Here is a 21,648-nt window from a genome sequence, read left to right on the forward strand (position 1 = left end):
CTTCCACCACCGCTGCACTTCCGGATTGGAAGAAAGGTGGCGGCGTTTTGGGCGGTAGGTTGAAAAAGCTTTTCGGCTCGTTGATTGTTGGGGATTTTTGATGCGCGCGTCGAGTCCAGTGGTGTGTGGTGGGGCGTTCGCCTCGCAGAGGCCGCCTATGGCGTTGGCCTCCAGGCCGGCCCGCGGGGGCCGAGGCTTGGGTCTTGGGCAGGACAGGGTCGAGAGTCGGACACCGGGCCGTGCCGCCCTTCTCGGCCCCGGAGCGCCGGTCGCCGAGCAGGGTGTCTGTCGCACCTCACAAGTGGCGGGAGAGGGCGTGTTCGCAGCCGGTGGGCTCAGATGCTTGTCCCCGGATGTGGCGAGCACGAGGGCACCTTTAGGAGCCAGATCGACGAGATGCCAGCCTTAGGGGGGCCGATCGTGTTCCGGCGGCACCGAGTGCTAGAGGGCAGCTGCGTCCCGGCAGCCGGCACCCAGGCAGCGGTTAGAGAGAGGCATTCTTAAGGAAACGACTTTCGGACTGAGACCAGTTAACGCGAAGAAAGGTAACTCAGAGGAAGGAGCATCACCAGCAGAACAAATTGCTTTTGAAAAGTCCTTGAGAATGAAAATGGGCTTGTGCATTCTAGGAACTGAGAGAAGAAGCAGCGTGTCTGAAACCCAGAGAAAAATGATAGGGGGAGAGGTAGACGTGGACCAGACCAGATGACGAAGGGCATGGTAGGTCTATAAGGATTTGGGACCTGATCTTAAGAATGACAGGGAAACCATAAAAAGTTTTGGTGGGGTGGGCACCTGGGTGGCTCAGTCAGTGAAGTGTCCAGCTCTTGGTTTCAGCTCAGTCATGATCTCAGGGTCATGAGATCAAGCCCTGAGTTGGGCTCCAGGGTCAGCACAGAGTCTCCTTAAGAGTCTCTCCCCCTCTGCCACTCCCCCTCATGCTCACTCACTTCTCTCTGTATCTAAAATAAAAAATAAAAAGTTTTGGTGAGGTGCAACTATGTTTTTAAAAGGTCATGCTGAGGGCAGCCCGGGTGGCTCAGCGGTTTAGTGCCTGCCTTGGGCCCTGGGTGTGATCCTCGGGACCCAGCATCGGGTCCCCCATCGGGCTCCCTGCATAGACCCTGCTTCTCCCTCTACCTGTGTCTCTCATGAATAAATAAATAAAATCTTAAAAAATAAAAGTTCATGCTGAGTTCCAGAGACCAGAGGGAGAAGTTTAAGAGGTACTGAAAGAAAGAAAGAAAGAAAGAAAGAAAGAAAGAAAGAAAGAAAGAAAAAAAGAAAAGAATGGTGGAGAGAGAAAGGAGAAAATATTTAAATAAATTACCTGCTTTGTTCATTGTTATTAAGAAGTCCTGAAAGATGAGCTAGAAAAGTGTCTCTTGGATTTAGTGGTTTGGAGGTCATAAGCACTCTTACTGGAGCAGTCTCAGCAGAGGAGTGGGGGTGGAAGCTACAAAGAAGTTAATGTGGCCAGAAGGGAGCCAGTGCAGAAGAGACAGCCTGAAGATACAGGAGAGGGATAGGGTCCCTAATTTTTCATGGGTAGTGAAGATGCTTTGAGAATTGTGTGGCTAGAGGGAAGGAAAAGTATGAAAGAACATGTGGGTTTATCCCCATAAGTCAGATCCCCCGGTCCCAGGACCTCCCCTTCAGTGGAGACACATAGAGGCCTTTCTACCTGGTGTCACCCAAAGATGCATGGAAACTTATCTCTAAAGGAATTCCAGAATGTGGATTCTAGATGGTGGAAATATAGAGGGCAAGAAGACAGGCAAACTGCCTTCTTTCTTGGGAGTTTACTTTTTTAGCAGAGGAGACAGACATGAAATGACTAGTTAACTAAGCATTTTATTTAAAGTACAGTGTGATCTCAGTGCTGCAAAGGTGAAGTACAGCTTGCTCTGAAAGTATATCACCTTGGAATGCATGGACCCAGGGGGTCAAAGAATGCTTTTCTCTTTCTCCATCACCTCCTCCTCCTTCTTTTCCTCCTTTGTAAATACTTATATGTATATATCCTTTAGTCGCTTGCTTTTTTTTTTTTTTTTAAGATTTATTTATTTCTTCATTCATTCATGAGAGATACAGAGAGGGAGCAGCAGAGACATAGGCAGAGGGAGAGGCAGGCTCCATGCAGGGAGTCTGATGTGGGACTCAATCCTGGGACTCTAGGATCACGCCCTGGGCCAAAGACAGGTGCTAAACCACTGAGCCACCCAGGCATCCCTAGTTGCTTGTTTTTATTTTTTTTTATTTTTTATTTTTTTTTTTAAATTTTTTTTATTTATTTATTTATGATAGTCACACAGAGAGAGAGAGAGAGAGGCAGAGACATAGGCAGAGGGAGAGGGAGAAGCAGGCTCCATGCACTGGGAGCCCGACGTGGGATTTGATCCCGGGTCTCCAGGATCGCCCCCTGGGCCAAAGGCAGGCGCTAAACCGCTGCGCCACCCAGGGATCCCTGCTTGTTTTTAAATACAAATGAAAGCCATCTGTACCCTTGTTCTACTTCTTGCTTTTTTTTTTTTTTTTTAAGATTTTATTTATTTATTCATGAGAGACACACAGAGAGAGAGAGAGAGAGGCAGGGAGAGGCAGGCTCCATGCAGGGAGCCCGACGTGGGACTCGATCCCAGGTCTCCAGGATCAGGCCTTGGGCTGAAGGCGGCACTAAACCGCTGAGCCACTCAAGCTTCCCTACTTCTTGCTTTTTAAGTGAACTATTTCAAGCTTTCAAATAAGTGTAAATAAAAATATAACAAACACCCTTGTTCTCATTACCACCAATTAATAAAAGAAATGAAAGATGACATATATAAGAGAAACTGGCTCTGTACTGTCCCTGATCTCTGCATTTGCCAGTTGTAATCCCCACACCTATAAAATAAATGTTATCAGAAAAGACAAATGTTATCAGAAAAGATAATGTAAAATTGTTTTGTGGTTTTAAACTTAGTAGACATAGTATCATAATGTAACTCTTTAGCTAGGGAGAGCTTTCTTGAAGAGGCCATACTAAAGCCAAGCTCTGAAGGATGAAAAGAAGTAGGAGGATGGGGAGGCTGCAGAGTGCATTCTAGAAAGAGGGACTCCTAGGGTTTAAGACCTTGAGCCAGGGAAAGAATGTGGCATGTTTGAGGAACCCAAAAAAAGGCATGTGTGGCTAGAGCACAAAGTTGGACAGGAGAGGTAAAAGATGAGGCAGGAAGGGGGGGAACAGGGCCCTGATCATGCTGGGTACTGTTATTCTCTGTTAAGTTTTTTTTTTTTTTTTACCATATAAAGCCAGTGGGACCAGACAGCAAATTACAGTGAACTTCCTGTGCATTTACAATAATACAAAATTTATGATCATGACACCAGCCTTGTCATTTGTCATACAATCTCAATTTTCTGTGATTTTTTTTTTTTTTCCTGAGAGTGAGGTTTTAAATGCTTTGCCAGGGGACACCTGGGTGGCTCAATGGTTGAGCATCTGCCTTCAGCTCAGGGCATGATCCCAGGGTCATGGGATCAGGTTCCATATTGGGCTCCCTGCGAGGAGCCTGCTTCTCCCTCTGCCTATGTCTCTGCCTCTCTCTGTGTGTCTCTCATGAATAAATAAATAAAATCTTTAAAAAAATAAAAAGTAAATAAATGCTTTGCCAAAATAAACCATTGTTGTCATTTCCCCACAGGAACAGAATGGAAGGAGAATCGAGCAGACTGGAAATTCATACTCCAGTTTTTGACAAGAAAAAGAAAAAGAAAAAGTATTCTGTATATAAGGAAGGACATCTAAGGCATCCCCATGAAAGTGTCAGAGACTCCCCCCTGGCAAGTGAGCAGTCTCGTGTAACCAAGAATAAAAAAAAAAGAAAGGATTTCCAGCATCTTCTTTCTTCCCCTTTGAAAAAATCAGAAATATGTGATGAGACTGAAACGGCCACTTCTGTACCCAAAAAGAAAAGAAAGAAAAAGCACAGAGATTCAGGAGTGGATGAGGAAACAGGTGTGGTGTATGTCCTAGTGGATAAAGAAAATATCGAGAACACCCCAAAGAATTTTAGGAGGGATGTCGATGTCGTGTATGTTGATGTGAGCCAGGAACAAAAACCAGCAAAAGATCCTGAAGCAGGTGAACTACATTCAGTTCCTAAGTCACATAAAAACGAGTTGGAAGAGCTGAACTGTCGAGTTAAGGAGACAAAGCGTAAAAAAAAACATCGGAGGAAAGAGGCTTCCTGTGATGCTGAGCAGGAGAGCCCACCTGCTAGGCTCGCCCTGCCCAAGTCGGGTCCGGATCCGCAGGAGCTGGAAGGCCTGCTTTCTGTGGGCCCAGAGGGCGGAATCCCACAACTACCAGTAGCAGCCGATAAAAAAAAGCATAAGAAAAAAAAGAGAAAAATTTCACACCACCAGGAACTTGAGGCATTGGCTGGGCCTGGTAGTGTCGAGAATGTGTACTCCAAAGGATGGCAAAGGGTCAGTGAAGTTGGGACCACAGAAGAATGGCAAGGGGTCAGTGAAGTTGGGACTGCTGGTCGAGTGAAGAAAAAGTCTAAGAAGAGGAAGCGAAGGTCTTCTGCTGAAAGTCTCGTAATGCCAGGTGGTGATTTCACAGTGCCTGCTACAAGCTTTGAGGATGCACATTCTGATTCACTAGAAGGTAATGGTGCCCTGATTGAAGAAAGTGCGAAACCCAGGCCACAGGAGGAGAAAACCCAGGCCTGTTTGGAAGAGGTGCAGAGGTAACGTGGGAATGTTGTGTCTCCTGGTGTGTATGTCTTTTGTGTGAATTCTGCCCATGACCTCTTTATCCAGTGCATCTGTAGTAAATGGCAGAAATCATAGAGAGACAGACCATCAAATGTACAGAACCATGTATACATTGAACTGAGTGACTTGGCAGGAAGCTTCCTTTCTTCATGTATAAAGTAAAGCAGTTAGATTGGATTTTCACTGAGAACTATCCCATCCCTGAAATTCTACAAATAGGTTTAAAAGGGCATTTTAAGGGACGCCTGGGTGGCTCAGTGGTTAAGCATCTGCCTTCAGCCCAGAGTGTGATCCTGGAGTCCAGAAATCGAGTCCCACATTGGGCTCCCTGCATGGAGCCTGCTTCTCCCTCTGCCTATGTCTCTGCCTCTCTCTCTCTCAATGTGTCTCATGAATAAATAAATAAAATCTTTAAAAAATAATAATAAATAAAAGGGCATCTTAAGACCTCTGAATTACCTTTGTTTGTCTGTGTGCATAACACAGAAGAAAAGGATCATGTAACTTAGAATTTTTATAGAGCAGGAAAGACCTTGAAGTAGGGTTCTCCCTAATAAAAGAAATTTAGGCGTAATTATATAACTATTGTGTAAGTCAGCTGGCTGATAGAATAAACACAGCATTCATAATAGAGCAGGGTTTTTTTGTTTTTGTTTTTGTTTTTTTATTAAACCACTTTATCTTGGTTCCTAGGACTTGGGACACATTTTTCTCCCCATTTTTACTCAATGGCTCTTTTTTTCTTTCTCATATTTGTTAGGTAGCCCTGGCCTAAAATGGTTTCCCACAAAAAAAGTTCAATAGGAGAGGATGCTACTTCAGGTAGTATCAGTAAGTGGGGCCCACTCACCTCTTCTCCATCAGGGGAAATGCTGATGTGAGGCAGGCATATTGAGGACTGTGGTTTGAAACTTGTATTGGGCTGTGGGCCTTCTGAAAGCTGCTGAGCCTTTGCTCAGACAAATGCACACGATTTTTCTTTTTCTTCTTTTTTTTTAAGTTTCCTGCCTGAGTGGTTAGCTGATAAGATTGACCATAGAGGGGATTTGGACATCTGGCAGAGAGTTTGGGGATTAATTAGTGACAGATGCATAGAAAACTAAGCAGAGGGGGAAAATGTGGCCATTGTCACCTGCAGCAAAGGAACTGTAACCACATGGACCCTGAATAGTGATTTAATTGATTAGTAACCATTATCACAAAATTTAAATGCTTGGAAGGGTTGAGGGGGAGGTGTCTTGAGTGTCCATGGGATAGAACAGGGCTTAGCTCATTAAGAAGTCAGTATCTGAAACAAGAATAATTGGGACATAGCGACATAAGAAATAACTAGCACATCCTGGAAATAGGGCTTCAGGACTCCTGGCCTCTGAGGTGTGTGCACATTAGTAAAATTACATCAGAGAGTCCAAATGTCACAGACCAAATCAGCTCCAACATCCCTCCTAGCTCTAACACTGTCTAGCCTAAGTAAGGATCATTTTAAGAAAAGAATCAGAAATCCACTAGGGCAAGTGATACATTAATGTGAGTCCATCCAATTCTCCCCTCACAGCTTAGAACCTACAAATGAAGAGGAAATCCACTTGGAATTGGCCAAAGATTCTGAAACAAAATATCTATCAGAAGATTCAAGAGATTCGGGTGACTCAGATGTGGATTTGGACTCGGCTGTGAAGCAGCTCCAAGAATTCATTCCAGACATCAAGGAAAGGGCCGCCACTACAATCAAGCGGATGTACCGGGATGACTTGGGGCGGTTTAAGGAATTTAAAGCACAGGGTGAGCTGGTGGCACTTTAATATTTGTCAAACTTTCCTGTCTACTTTCCTGTCTGCCTCGGGAGCCCCTGCCTTTGTTTTGTGAGTGATGCAGATATCTAGATTCACAAGAAGCATCCTCTAGGGTGCTTTCAGCTTCCCCTCCTTCCTGAATTGTTATCTGAGCCATAAAATTAGCAAAATGAGAAGCCTGGGTCTAGAAGCCTGGTTCTTGGTCTTCTCCACCTAGCTTCTGGTAGGGGAGGCACAGAAGGATGGGGTGGAGGAGCCCAGTGTAGCCCAGAAGAAGAAGAGGAGGCCCGGTGGCTGAACCCTTGGGGAGGATGCAGTAGTAAAAGAAAATGAAAACAGTATTGATGAACTATAGCTTCTTTCCCCAAGGTATTAAGTTGAGGGTAGGCTGGTCGTAGTGGCCACTGTTTCACACAAGGACCCAGTGTGGTCTCCTTAATTTCATGTGTAAGTCATGTCACATGAAATTTCATGTGAAATTTCATGTTTTAAGAACCTCCCAGAAAGCTTATGGAATTTGAAGAGTAAACTACAAATTTAAGGCTGTGTGCTACAAATAAGTGATTATTTACTGAGTAGCTCCGTGAGGCCCAGTACTTCTGGTCATTGTGAAAAGTAGAATGCTGGCCTTATGGAGTTAATCATGTTGAAAAGATTCATTTGAAAAAACAGACAAGAAAAAATATAATTCATAGAGTAGTATCTATAGAATGGTCCCATTCTATTTCTGTATTTTATAAAAAGATACTCTTAAAATGAGTCTAAGCATAGAAAAACATAGTATATAAGACTATCAATACAAAATAAAACTTGATTGCTTTGAGTTATAAAAGGGATTTATGAAAGAATGTAAAGCTTGGTGATGTTGCTACCCCTACCCCGCATAGGTATGCATAGAGGGTATGTGAATATTCAAGCTCTTCTTGGCCAATTCACAGCACCACTTTGGGGAGAGGAGTGTAGCAGAAGAGAGTAAAGGGGAAGGATGCTGCTTTTAGATGTTTATTTCCATACTGCTTGAATTTTTAATGAATGTACTTTTTTTTTTTAATATAAAAAATAACTATTTTCAAAAGAGATTAATAAATGGGGAAGATCACTTTGGAAGAGGATGACCAGGGAAGACTTTGGGAGCTGAGGGGCTTATGCTATACTTGAAGGGGTAAGAGGTTCACAGCAGGGGTCGGGGTAGTGTAGCCAGCCAGGCCAGGGAAGCTCACCTCCAGTGCCAGGGGCTGTTGCCAGCAGGGGGCGGGGAGTTTGCTGGGGAGGGGGGGTGCTGGCAGCTGGCGGGCCACCTTATTGTAATTGCTGAAGATCAGGTGGTAGGCTTTTTTCATTATTGACAATACATACTTTTTCTCACCACCCAAATCCTAGGTGTTGCTATTCGATTTGGCAAGTTTTCTGTAAAGGAAAATAAGCAGCTAGAGAAAAATGTGCAAGAATTTCTGTCCCTGACAGGAATCGAGAATGCAGACAAACTGCTGTACACAGACAGATACCCAGAGGAGAAATCTGTGATCACCGACTTAAAAAGAAAATATGCATTTCGATTGCACATTGGTGAGTTTAAAACTGTTTGCTTTTTGACCATCCACAGCCTTCCAACTCTAAAGGGAGAACCCATGGTAAGTACTTAGTGCAGCACCTGGCCCACGTGGTACATGTTACCTGCTGCTGTGGTTAGTAGTAATACGGGAGAGTTCGGTTCTTTTCTCAGAGGATCGAAGAATGAATCTCGTGGACAATGAAAAGTGAGTAAAGTGATAGGAGTTTATTAAGCAAAGATACAGAGAAAGCTCTCAGAAGTGAGAGGGGTCCCAACAGGGTTGCCACTAAAGGCTGTTAGTGGCAGCCTTTTATTGAGAACTGACTGGGAAGCTTGTGGCCTTGAGATTCTTGTGTAGTTTTGGTTTGAGCAAAGACTATTGATAATATCCTTAAGGACTTACTTCTTTGTGGTCTGGTCTTTCACGTCTGGTGAAAACTTTCTGTGATTACTTGCTAGCCATCAAAGGGAAATACTTCCTAACATTTTGGAGCTAGGGAGCCAGATTTTTTTTTTTTTTTTTTTTTTTTGCCTGTTTTTGCTCTCTTATCTCTGTTTCCTTGGGATTGGTAGGAGCCTTGGTGTCCTTGGGATTTTTGGGAGCCCAACTCTGGGCCTTTCCCTTATCTTTCCCTGCCTGGCCCCATCTGTCACTAACTCAGTAGCATTCTTACTGACAGCCTGTACTTTTGGGCATTTGGAATGTGTTCTTGTCTCCCCAGTATAGCGCTTTTACAGATTTTATAAAAAGTGACATGACCAACTTCTAGCTTTTCTACCTGGTAATAAGTATCATTTTGGTTTCTCTTCCCGGTCTTTATTATGTGTTGTTTTGCATATGCTGCACAGAGCGCATTCTTTTTTACAAGAAGATTTTATTTATTAGAGAGAGAGCCAGAGAGAGAATCTCAAGCAGACTCCTTGCTGAGCACAGAGCCTGATGCAGGGCTCAATCTCATGACCCTGAGATCATGACCTGAGCTGAAATCAAGAGTCGGATGCTCACCCGACCCAGGCACCCCAAAGCACATTCTTATGTGCACCAGGGTCTTCAAAGTTTTCCAAGTATTGCCGCATCTGTGCTTTGCCACTGGAACCCTCCTCCTACAGATGTCCTTGGAAAGTGAGAAGCAACACGTCATCGGACTGAAAAAAAAAAAAAAAATCCCTGAATTTAAAGAGGATGATTTCTTAAGTGTTCTATCAAGTGTACAAGAGAAAACAGACTAGGGCGCCCCTGTCAAGAGGCCATTTTGTCCTTAGAGTGAGGAAGCAAGCAAAGCTTGCTTGTTTGGAAAGTTCTTCTGTTAATCTTATGGGAAACTTGGCATGTGTCCTCCACTTTAGCATCCTTTGCTCTTGAATCAAATTTTGTTAATGATACTTTGCTTTATAAGGGCCTTTCCCTGGAATTTGGTAGACCAAAAATGAGAGCCTTGACATAGTAAGCAGGTAGTTTTCAGATCTCTCCGAGGACTCTGGTGATTTTGTGCATCTGCTTCCCACCTGGCGCTGTGCAGGGTGTGTGAGATCCCAGCCTTGACACAGGGTCTAGGGTCATGGTGTTAAAAGGAGCCATGCTGGGTTCCTTTTACAATTGTGACTCCATTTCAAGCCTATGTGTCCCTCTGACTGCCTTTCTTCTGGCTTTAGGAAAGGGCATCGCCCGGCCCTGGAAGCTTGTTTACTATCGAGCAAAGAAGATGTTTGATATCAATAACTACAAAGGCAGGTAAGAAAAAGTCTTAGCAGCTTGAGCAGAACATTTCTCTGGTCTTCGCTGATGGTGTAAATCAGAATGTCCACAACACATTAGAGGTAAAAAACTATGAACATCTTTTGTGTGTGAAAGCAGACTGTATGTCTGTGGTCAGGTGTATATCTTCAGAGCCCATTTCAGTTTCTGCCTCTTTTTTTTTTTTTTTTTTTAAGATTTTATTTATTTATTCATGAGAGACAGAGAGAGAGAGGCAGAGACATAGGCAGAGGGAGAAGCAGGCTCCATGCAGGGATCACGCCCTGGGCCGAAGGCGATGCTAAACTGCTGAGCCACCCGGGCTGCCCAGTGTCTGCATCTTTAGTAAACACTTGTGATCTTGCCCATTCTAAATCCTTGGCTTTTTTTTTAGCACTAAGTGTACCATGGCTCTTTTATGTTAGTCATGAAGTTCTTTGCTCTCTGCTAATTTTTGAGCTCCCTGTGTACCCAAACATTCCTTTTCTTTTTTCCTTTTTTTTTTTTTTTTAAGATTTTATTTATTTGAGAGATACAGAAAAAGTGAGAGAGCACAAGCAGCAGGGAGAGGGAGAAATAGACACAGACTCCCTGCTGAAGAGGGAGCCAGATGTGGGGCTCAATCTCAGGACCCTGAGATCATGACCTGAGCCATGACACTCAACCCACTGAGCCACCCAGGCACCCCCTCAAACGTTCCTTTTCAATGCGGTGTTCCCTTCAGCACTCAGCACAATTCTTTGAGTTTTTAGTGAATATTTGAAGGTGGGATAAACACTAAGAGGAGGTCACATAGGAGTGGGTCGGTAGTGACAATGCAGAGTGTCTTATGATAGCCATTCTCCCTTTTTCCCCAAGTAAAATACCCAATTATATTTTGTTCCTAACGTTCCAGATAAAACTAGCATAGTTCGGGTGTTAGCTACAGGTAAGCACTTTGCTTCAGGAGAGAGGGAATAGGCAAGAAGGCATCAGCCTCTCCCTCTGAGGGCCCAGACAAACAACCAGTGGCTCAGCTACTTTATCTCACTCTGGAAAGCAGATTTAGTAAATCTAGTGGCAGGGCCAGTTGTGTTCCAGGTAGCTGCATCAATGTCTTTTTTTTTTTTTTTTTTCTTTTTTCAAAGGTTTTATTGATTTATTTGAGAGAGGGAGAGGGGAGGAGCAGAGGGAGGGAGAAGCAGACTTCCCACTGAGCAGGGAGCCTGATATGGGGCTCAATCCCAGAACCCTGGGATTACAACCCCAGGTGAAGACAGACACTTAACTGAACCACCCAGGCGCCCCTAGCTGCATGATTTTAAACCAAGACATACATATTATCTGATCTCCAAACACTGATATGACCTTGGTTTCTTAAATTTTGACCAAAAAAAATACACCTTAAGCAGAGGGAAAGATTGCCCAAAGACTAATACCTGCCCTCCCCTTTTTCCCAAGCCCTGGGATTGGACATCTGTGGACAGAGCCTTAAGGATATTCACTAAAGATGACATTTTAAGTGAGACTTGAAAGAATGTGCTTTTGGCAAATGAATGGTGGCAGCTGAGGTGAATTTTTCTAACTGCGACATAAGCATGGGAATGAAAGGTTTAAAATAATAGAAGTCTGTCATTTTAATAAGAAAGTTAATTCATTTGTTTGCACCACATGATTTGTGTATGCTAACCATTCGCCCTTAGAATATTTTTTCTAAGTTAAGGATTCTTAACTGGAAAAAAAACCCCACAGAAAGTCAAAAATCAAAGAGTTTTAAAGCCCTGGGGGACTTCAGAGGTCAGTACCTGTTTCCTCATTGTTATGCCCTCACTTTCTCTCTCTTCTCCTCCTTTTTTGTTGATTAATTTGTTTTTAATCTCAGAAATACCCTGACTGCCTTGAGAAGGAAACGGCTAGAAAGCTTGATTCTTAACTGAAGAATTACAGGTTTCTACTAAATTGCACTCTGCATTTGTAGTTGAATTTCTGAGAGTGCTAGGCATTGTTGAAAGTAGTTCTGGATCACTGTCCTCAGGAACGGTTAGTAGTTTGCTAAGGCTTCTCTTAGATTGAGTTAGTAATAACATAACCACCATTCCCCATCCCCATATTAAGGAATTATAGAATGCCCTAAGGATTGCTTTCATTTCACTTAGACACTGAAGGGATTTAATCTCCAAATCTACTTTTAGTGTTTTTTTTTGGTCCTTGTCTTTAGAATATTTGTTTTCATGTGGGATTAATACACTGTATGTTCCTTAAATAATTGAGTATTTGTGTGAAGCCATTTGTTACATATTTATTGAATGTCTGCTGTCTGTCAAGCATTATGGATACCATGGTGTAGAAACAACAGCACCCCTGCCCTCATAGGACATGCCCTTTAGAACCGTCCTGTCCATCACAGTGGCCACCAGCCTCAAGTGGCTGAGGAGGACTTGAAATCAATTTAGTCCAAGTTCAGAGATGTCGTAAGAGTGACATACATGCTGGAGTTAGAAGGAAATAATATGAAATATCTCATTAATACTTTCAGATCCCAGTTACGTGTCGAAATGATTAGCATTTTTAATATATTGGATTAAATCTAGTATTTTATTAAATTTATTAAAATGATATTTTTACCCAACCACTACAAGGTTTGGATTAAATATATGGCTCATAGTACATTTATGTTGGACAGCGCTGGTCTAGGGGAAGAGATGGGTAAATGATGGGACCCCTAGATGTGCTACTGCCTGTCTGTGGGGAGTGCAGTGAAAGGGGCAGAGCTTTCTCTGGAGGAGAACAGCAAGGGGACAGGATGCTCAGGTGGTCGGGGCAGCCTCGCTGAAGATGGGCCACCCGCAGGGTTTTCAGGAGCCATCCAGGTGGGTGGAGAAAGGCCATTTTCACCACAGCACAGAGGCTCCTAGGGGAGAAAGGCCTAAAGAAGGCTAGTGGGGAGGGGCACCATTGTGGCTCAGTGGTTGAGTGTTGGCCTTTGGCTCAGGGCGTGATCCAGGATCAAGTCCCACATCGGGCTCCATGTGGGGAGACTGCTTCTTCCTCTGCCTATGTCTCTGCCTCTCTCTGTGTGTCTCTCATGAATAAATAAATAAAATCTCTAAAAAAAAAAAAAAAAAAAGAGGAAGAAGGAAAAGAAGAAGGCTAGTGGGGCTGAACTGTAGGGAGCGCTGGGCCTAGTAGGCACATGGGGGAGCTGGTATTTTGTGTGTGCAGTACAAAGCCTTGGGGGTTTGGATGGGGAATAAAGTGACCCAGTTATTTGCTCTGGCTCCTGTGTAACTGAGCCAGGCCTGTGGCCTGGGACTGCAGTGACTGATTTATAGGGTGACCATATCCAAGATGCTGGGATAGGAAGTGACAGGAGCTCTGGTCCTTGGGACCAGCCTGTCCCAGCAACTCTTCTCAGAACTACAGGGAACTGCAAAGAAAGTACACTTCATTTGTCTTTTTTTAACATTTTACTTATTTATTTGAGAGATGGCAAGAGAGGACATGAGCAGTGAGAAGAGGGAGAAGCAGACTCCCCCACTGAGTGGGGAGCCCGACTCAGGGCTCGATCCCAGGACCCCAGGACCACGACCAGAGCCAAAGGCAGACACCTAACCGACTGAGCCACCCAGGCACCCCGAAAATACAGTTTTTCAGGCATCTTGTACTTAACTGAGAATTGTGACACGTTTCCCCTCTCTCAGGTATAGCAAAGGAGATATGGAGAAGTTAAAGATATACCATTCCCTGCATGGGAACGACTGGAAAAAGATTGGCGAAATGGTGGCTCGAAGTAGCCTCTCCGTTGCCCTGAAGTTCTCCCAAATTGGCAGTCGTAAGTGGTGGTCTCTGGTGCCCCCGGGTGAGCAGATGAGCCCCCGGACCCCTGGTGCAGGCATCCAGGCCTGCCTGTCTTCTGAGGAAGCACTTTTTAAGCCGTCCTCCATCCTGATTCTTTGCATTTCCTCATGTGTGTTTCTGAAACCACGCAGCCTCTATTCACAAGCCCGATTCCTGCCACCTGAGGTTGGTCCCGTTCAGCACAGCTCTCACCACCAGCTTGACCAATACCCTAGGGAGCTGGCGGGTAGCAGAGCCAGCATGGAGGAGGTCCCCCCAACCAGAGGGCGACAGAGGTTAGGCAAGGACTTTTCCAAAACTGCTGTGTCTTTTTCTCCTCTTTCATAAAGAGTTTTCTTGGTTCTATCTGTTGCATTATAAAATCCTGAGTTGCTTCAAGAGGACAGCCCACAAGGGGTGACATGCTCCATCACATGGCAGGGCCGTGTGGCAGGAGGAGTGGCCAGGCATCTGTAGACCTGGCGTGACTGGGAGCCATGCCTTTTGTGCCACCACGTCCAGCCACTGGAGCCATGCAAGGACTCAGTGTGGCCAGTTCTCCCAGGTTCTGAGAAGTAAAACAGAAGTCTGGATTTGGGGTGTCTGTGTGTGTGTGTGTGTGTGTGTGTGTGTAGTGTAGATTTTTTTTTTTCCTGTGGTACTCTTGATTTTTAAATATTCATCTAAATTGTGGAGAAAAAGTAACACCACCACTTTATATTGTCTGTAACTCTCCCCAGGAGCTCCCAGTGGGTCACTGGGCTGCATTGCGACCCCAGGCCACGATGACAAAAGGCACCTGAACTTCAAGGCAACCTCTGAGGAGGGCATCAAACCATCTGTGGTTCATCCTCCTTGTCTAGATGGTCACAGTCAGGCTGAGGAAGAGGCCTCAAACCAGCCTACAGATATCTTTGGTTTGGCCAACAGAGTGGTGGTGTGTGGTTCTTTTGTCCCCTTTAAATGTTTGAGAACATCCCAGGTTCACCTGGGAGACATTATTCTCAGAAACAAGAACAATGTTTTTGAAATAAAAAAACATACATTGCCTTAAGAAAGAACTTTTCTAGCATTGGTCCCCCCCCCTTTTTTTTAAGATTTATTTATTTATTTATTTGAGAGAGAGAGGGCTCTCAAGCATGAGCACAGAGTTGGGGGCTTGGTGGACAGAGGGAGAGAATATTCCCACAGTCTTCTGCTGAGCACAGAGCCTGATGCAGGACTTGATCACATGAGCCATGAGATCAGGACCTGAGCCAAATCCAAAAGTGGATGGTTAGCCAACTAAGCCTCCCAGCCCCTCTTGGCAGTGTTCCTTAAAAAGAAGTGGTTCCATTTTAATTTGTGTGTAGCTATGTTTGACGGTTGTATGTTTGTGTAACTGAGATGTTGCCCATTGTCTTCTGAAAAGTGCCTGACTTATCTTTTTTTAAGGATTTATTTAGTTTTTTAGAGAGAAAAGAGTGAGTGGGTAAAGGAGGAAGGAACAGAGGGAGGGGAAGAGAGAGAATATCAACCAGACTCCACGCTCAGCATGAAATCTAACGCAGGGCTGGATCTCAAGACCCTGAGATCATGACCTGAGCTGAGATCATGACCTGATCCAAAATCCTAAGTCGGACACTTAACTGACTGAGCCACCTAGGCACCCCTTAGACTTTATTTTTTTAGAGCGGCTTTGGGTTCACAGTTAAATGGAAAGGAAGGTGCAGAGATTTCCCGTATGTGCCCTGTGCCCATGTACACACAGCCTCCCTCATTATCAACATCTTTCCCTCCCTTCCACAAATGACACAGTCCATGAATCTACGCTGGCCCATCATTATCCCCCAGGTCCATAGTTCATGTTAGGGCTCACCCTTGGTGGTGTATGTGTTTGGACAAATGTGTAATGGGATGTATCCATCACTATCATTTTTTTCTTAATACTGTGCTTGAAAACAAATAGCAAGTATAAAATCATCCTTTTATGTCTGTAGCAAGAAATCACGGTGCTTGGAGTAAGACGGAAACCCAGAAACTTATCAAGGCTGTCGAAGAAGTGATTCTAAAGAAAATGTCTCCCCATGAGTTAAAAGAGGTGGATTCTAAACTCCAGGATAATCCTGAAGGCTGCTTGTCTATTGTTAGGGAAAAACTCTACAAGGGCATATCTTGGGTAGAAGTAGAAGCCAAAGTAGAAACCAGAAATTGGATGCAGTGTAAAAGTAAGTGGTAAGTTTTAAGGCTTCTTATATAAATTTCAAGATATTTCCCTCCTTCCCCCCCACCCACCCCACATACACACACCACGCACATCATTAGAGTGGGGAGATGAGTGGGATTAGTAAGGAGATCTGTGTGAGTAGTGTGTACAAAGCCTTCTATGGCAAGAATGATCATCTCTGGCCAGCCATTCCAACCACTTCAGTATCAGCATCCGATCCAAGTTAGCACTTCATTAACCCTGATTCATCATGTGGTTTCCTCAAAAGGAACCTGAACATCTTTAATACCCATTATTGACTTTTAGTTTCTTCACTCTGTCCCTTGCTAAGTCTTTAGTAAAACAAGATAGTTGTCTCTTTGCAGCATAAAAAAAAACAAAACAAAAAAAAACACAAAACTCCCCTTTAGGAGAGAGATCACGAGCACGGTGCTATGCAGTAGCTTGCCCTTTCCACAAGCCTGTCTTGTTTGGTGGTTCCTCTATCCTCACTAGCTCGAGGTGTGGTATTCACTGTAGAACTTCTTAAGACAGACTTGTCACATAGTAGCATTCTCAGTCCTGACCTCCCTGCACATTCTCTGCCTGACGTGGCTTTTCCAAGCCCTGCAAGGTCTCTGAGCTGGGTGTTCAGCTGCTACAGGGCCCCTTGGAGTAGGGGTCCCACAGCTCACGGCCCACACCTCGTTCACAAAGGGTATGCGGTCATCATCAGTGTCAAATAAGAGTGAGATCCAGAGTTTGGTATATTTTATATTAAAAGCAGACTCCTAAATTAATATCATTTATTGTTACCTTAGAATTCTGTTGTAGAATTATCTGTTTATTTTCATGGAAGTCTACACACTAGGACATAAACTCCACAGAACAGATGATGTTTTAGGGGACGAAGCATATAATATGGAGGAACCGGGGTCCTTTTCTACCCTTATAGTTTAGACTAAAAGAAGGAGTGTTTTATAAGCAGTTGGAGGATGATAGATCAGTGTTTTAAAAGGGAAATGCTGCGGAGCAGCCATGCCTCAGGATAGTGTAATTAGGATGGTGTGTAAGAGTGCTTAACTTGAAGAGCAGGAAACTTGAAACCTGAATGTAGATTTCCTTCCTATAAATTGAAATGACCTAAAGATGATATGTTTCATTTATTTGTTTGAGTGGGAGCATGTGCAGGGGTTGTGGGGGATGGAGAGGGACAGAATCCTAAACAGTCTCCATGATGAGCTTCATTTGAGACCCTGAGATCATGACTTGAACTAAAATCAAGAGTCAGTTGCTTAACTGACTGAGCCACCCAGGCACCTAGAGGATGCATTTCAAACGAACAGAGGGTTGCTAGTATGAACAGCAGCATCATCCTCATGATGTGTATTGTGAATCCCCTTATCCAGCTAGAGATCCTATCCATCAGATCATGACCAGTTTTGCTATTTGAGAGGAGTACTTAAAAAATATTTTTGACTGGGTTGTTTGGACCTCTCATTAGGAGCTCCAGTCACCCTTCCCTCCAGCCATTAGCTTTGGGTCTTTAGTGGAATCATTTATGACTGTACTAAGTCTCTCTCGGTGTTTCCGAGAGCCGGTGACAGTCACAACAGCAGTGTCCCTCTGTTTTAAAACAATCAAAAATAGAGCTTACAGTTTCTTTTAGCACCTGCTTCTCTTCTCCCTTTTGTAACTTTGTATTACAGAAGTTTCATAGCACACAAGAATTTAGAACTTATATCCTTCATCCAGTTTCAGTAACTATCAACTTTCTATCATTTTGTTGATCATTTCCCACTTTCAGAAAGGAAATAGACATACTCTCCATGGTGGAAAATGTTAGCCGTGACGAGTCACAAGTCAGAAACTAGTTCTCAGTAATGGTGATGTAGGTGAGAAAAGTGCTGGAAATCAATGCAAACTTCACCCCTGAAAGGACACTGTGTGTTTGCTTCTTTTCATGCAGGACGGAAATCCTAACCAAGAGGATGACAAATGGTCGGGATGTATACCGCGGAGTTAATGCCCTGCAGGCCAAAATCAACCTGATCGAAAGGTACCGAAATAGAAAGCAATGCTGTTCTAACTATTTCTCTCTCACACCCAAGAGCATCTGTTGAGCAGCACAATCCGCAGTGACATTGCTAAGGTTCAGAGCCATCTTTCAGTGCTCCCTACATGTATGACCTTGGGGACGTTTCCTGCCTTTCTAGGTCTTGGTTGGTTCCTTTTAAATGAGGGTGATAATAACAGTACCTGCCTCTTGGTGTTTTGGGGAGGAGAAGTGAAATAATGCATGTAAAATGAACTACACACGTGATAAATGGAGTGGTCTCAGACTTTGAAAGTTCTGTGTGGGTGAAAGTCTGTCCTTTGGCAAGTGGAGGTCAATAATTCTAGCTGAGCCCTGCTGCTCTTCAGCATGGCTTAGTTGGTATCACTGTTGCCTGGTCTTTGGTTTTGTCTTTGGTTCCTGGTCCACCCAGAGTCCTCCCTCCACTGAAGGCAGGGGAGGCACAGGCCTGTTTTATTTCCAAAGCCATCAAGGCTCATGGGCTGGGCTCATGAGCCCAAATGGGTAACAGCAAAGAGCAGAAGAAACTTGGGATTTCGGCCACCCTGTCCAGCCTCATCCTTCCTGCTCTGTGTCCTAAGCCCTGCTTGAAGTTCTCCACAGTGGCTTGGCCTGTGGTGCCTCCACCTCCCTTCTACCAGAGGCAGCACAGAGACTAGCAGCCCTGAGGAGGCCATCGTGTCAGGCAGGCCTGGGCTCCAGTGTTGGCATGCCCCAATAGTCATGAAACCTTGAGCCAATGACTCAGGCCCTTGGCCCCGTTCCCTCTGCTGTGGAACGGAGGTACTCCCCTGACCTCAGCAGGTGTGAAAGTCTCAACACAGCTCTGGCACATGGTGATGTTGGGCACACACATGCCATTACTATGTGTCTGCAGGACTGTTTACTGGGGGAAAGCAACACGGTTTGGTGGGAGATGCAAAGGGCCCAGGAGGAGGAGAGATGGCTTTTCTTGTGGTGAATAACCTTGGGCTGGCATGCTAACCTCACTGGGCTAAGGAAGCTGGGACATATGTGAGTTCACAAGGGTATCCCTCATGTTCATGTGTGCTCAAAAACCTTGTGTTCATTTTTTTCTCGTAGATTGTATGAGGTAAATGTGGAGGACACTAACGAGATAGACTGGGAAGACCTCGCGAGCGCCATAGGGTAAGGCCATGTGTTCAGTGTGAGACTAATTGAAAGGTGAGAGCGGGCCTTGTGAGTGACTGAGATTTGATGGGATTCGCATGTAAATCATTCTGCATGTGCGTGTGTATATAGAGCCTCTGATCAGGGTGCCTGGGCCAATCAGACCCTTTCTCTACCCCTCCACCTCACTGAAGACCCGTAGGAAGTGTGAGTGAAACATGTGCAAAGTGAGAGCTTCTGGGAGCTAACAAGTTGAATGACTCATAGAGACCCCACACACCCTGTGCCCCAAATCATACATTCTTGAGTGTGCCACATTTGCTCCGTCATCCACCCTCCCACTCCCACTTCCGCTCCCACTTCCAAGGGAATAAAGTAGTTTCCTTTAACCACAGGGTTAGTGGTGGGCAGCGTGTCCTGACAAGAACGTCATCCTGCATAATCACGGTGCAGTTATTAGATTCAGGAAATCAGATGCTGGTGCAGTGTTGTGCTCTAAACCACAGTCCACATTCAAATTTCCCCACTAACGATGTCCTGGTAATGTCCTCTATAGCATCTCCCCCCGATTTACCATCCGATCCAGCTCCACACGTTTAACTGTCCTGTCTGCTCAAAGTCTTCTCCATCAGGAATCTCTATGTCTTTGGGACGTTGAGGAAGTGTGCGAGCATAGGCTGGTTGTAGACTGTCCCTTGCTTGGAGTTTATCTGGTGCCTCTTCGTGGTTAGGTTTTTGTATTTTAGGCAGAAATATGACATAGGTGATGCTGTGTCTTTATCATGTCGTGAGGCCCACGATTCTGAGTTTTGATTCTTTGGCTCTGGTGGCATTTGCCATGTTGCCTCGCTGTTTAACTGTATACCAGTTTTTCTCCTGGGGATAAGAAAGGGTGTGGGAGATATTTTGGGACCGTGTGAAGGTTCTGTTCCTCCTTCAAGGCTCCCTTGGTACTTTGAGGGCGATGTTCATTTGCATCTCTCATCTGTGGGGGTGAAGTGAACTTTCCTATATATATAAGCTACCTCTGCTGGCCTTTGCTATGAGCCTTTGTTGTGAATCGTCCTTATGTTTTGAAACCCTTCCTGCTACTGAAGACAGAGGCCACCACTCTCGGCATCAATTTATTGCTCGCAAAGTGTGATCCCCGTAAACAGAGCAGATCATTGAGAGCTGTGGTGTGCGGGGACTGATGAGCTCTCAGAAGCGGGGGTGTTAGGTGTTATTTGGCATTTAGTTTTGGAAGGTTGGACAGTGGGGCAGGGCTGCTGCCACCTGGCTGACTTTCAGAAGTGTGACATTGTCCTTGATCCACGAGGGTTTAAACTGGGTCTCATAGTTATTAGCACCTTGGGATTATGGACAAAGAACGATTAGTTTGGTTTTTGTAACTTGGAGAATGGGAAGTTTGCCATGTCCCAGACATGCTCATGGTTCCAAACCCTTCCCTTTTCCAGTTGACCTGAGGGGGTGGGAAGCCCACTGCTCAGTATCATGGGTCCCTGAGAGGTGAGGGTGGCAGGTGCTTTGAAAGAGGGGACCTTGCTCTGTACCCACCAACTCCCATCTTGAGAAGCATTCATGGCTGCAAAGCCCTCTCTTTGTAAAGAATAGCAAACCACTTTTTGAAAAATTGGGCTTTTCCAGTAATTCTTGTATATTTTATGATGTTGCTTCAGATCACAAGTTCTTAAATTAAAATGGGGCACCTGGATTGGATGGCTTAGATGTCTGCCTTCCGCTCAGGTCCTGGGATCAAGCCCCGAGTTGAGTTCCCTGCTCAGTGATGAGTTTTCTCTCTCTCCTCCTCTCCCTCTGTCTCTTTCTCAAATGAATAAATAAAATATTTTTAAAATATGGGCTTTTAATGGTTTTTAGTAAAATTATGTATTTTAAAAACAGATTGTTCCACTTAAGATTAATAAATCTCAAAACCGTAAAATAGAGATGATGGCATCTAGTCCAATACTGTTTAAAATAGTGCATTGTCAAGTTTTAAAAATGAATTTAAACAGTGAAAAATAATCAATTAAATTTAAAAGTTGAGTCTTTTTGGAGTCTTAAAGCCTCTCTTATGAATTACTTAAGCAGGATATAAAGGAAGCATGTCCGCCTACTGAGATATAATGAATGCCTCATGGGTTTGAAAACATCCAGATCCATTACTGTGAGTTGTCCAAGCCCAAGCTTGGGTCTGCAGTACGCCCCATTGGGCACACGGCACTGCAGAAGAGGAAAGGCATAGGGGCCTTAGAACTTGGCCTTTGTGGTCAGACTGACCTGGCACTGACTCTTGGTGATGATTGTCTAGCTGCCTTTGGGCCCTTTGTTCCCTAACTTGTGTCTGAGCCTCAATTTCTTCATCCATAAAATGGTTTAATAGGACCATAATGAGGACCAGGGAGATCGTGCATGGAGGACACATAGCCCAGTGCAGACACAGTGTGCATCTGGCTAGTGGTTGCTGTGAGGAAGCATCTGATAAGAGTAGTTATTCACACTAATTATTTTAACTACTAGAGTAATTATTAGAAACAAGTAAGCCATGCTTTTGTTGTCTAAGAAAAAGTGTCCAGTACATGAAGTCAGGGATTT

General features: G+C 44.5%; 1 protein-coding gene across 5 annotated transcripts in view; it reads left to right on the forward strand.

Moving 5' to 3' along the window:
- Positions 1-21,648, forward strand: part of TTF1 (transcription termination factor 1) — a 25,399-nt gene continuing 3,751 nt past the window's right edge. For 2 of the 5 annotated variants that reach the window (XM_038548947.1, XM_038548949.1), the window contains exons 1-9: positions 1-54; positions 3,684-4,736; positions 6,320-6,546; positions 7,938-8,123; positions 9,763-9,841; positions 13,525-13,655; positions 15,640-15,874; positions 17,815-17,904; positions 19,006-19,071. In XM_038548947.1, the coding sequence (XP_038404875.1) occupies positions 3,691-4,736; positions 6,320-6,546; positions 7,938-8,123; positions 9,763-9,841; positions 13,525-13,655; positions 15,640-15,874; positions 17,815-17,904; positions 19,006-19,071 (2,060 nt within the window). In that variant the 5' untranslated portion in view covers positions 1-54; positions 3,684-3,690. Of the gene's footprint in view, positions 55-629; positions 721-3,683; positions 4,737-6,319; positions 6,547-7,937; positions 8,124-9,762; positions 9,842-13,524; positions 13,656-14,400; positions 14,598-15,639; positions 15,875-17,814; positions 17,905-19,005; positions 19,072-21,648 lie in introns of those variants that run through there. The other 3 variants (XR_005364870.1, XM_038548948.1, XM_038548950.1) reach the window with 3 other exon arrangements.

This window comes from Canis lupus, chromosome 9, assembly GCF_011100685.1.
Source record: "Canis lupus familiaris isolate Mischka breed German Shepherd chromosome 9, alternate assembly UU_Cfam_GSD_1.0, whole genome shotgun sequence".
In the NCBI taxonomy this organism is placed as follows: domain Eukaryota; kingdom Metazoa; phylum Chordata; class Mammalia; order Carnivora; family Canidae; genus Canis; species Canis lupus.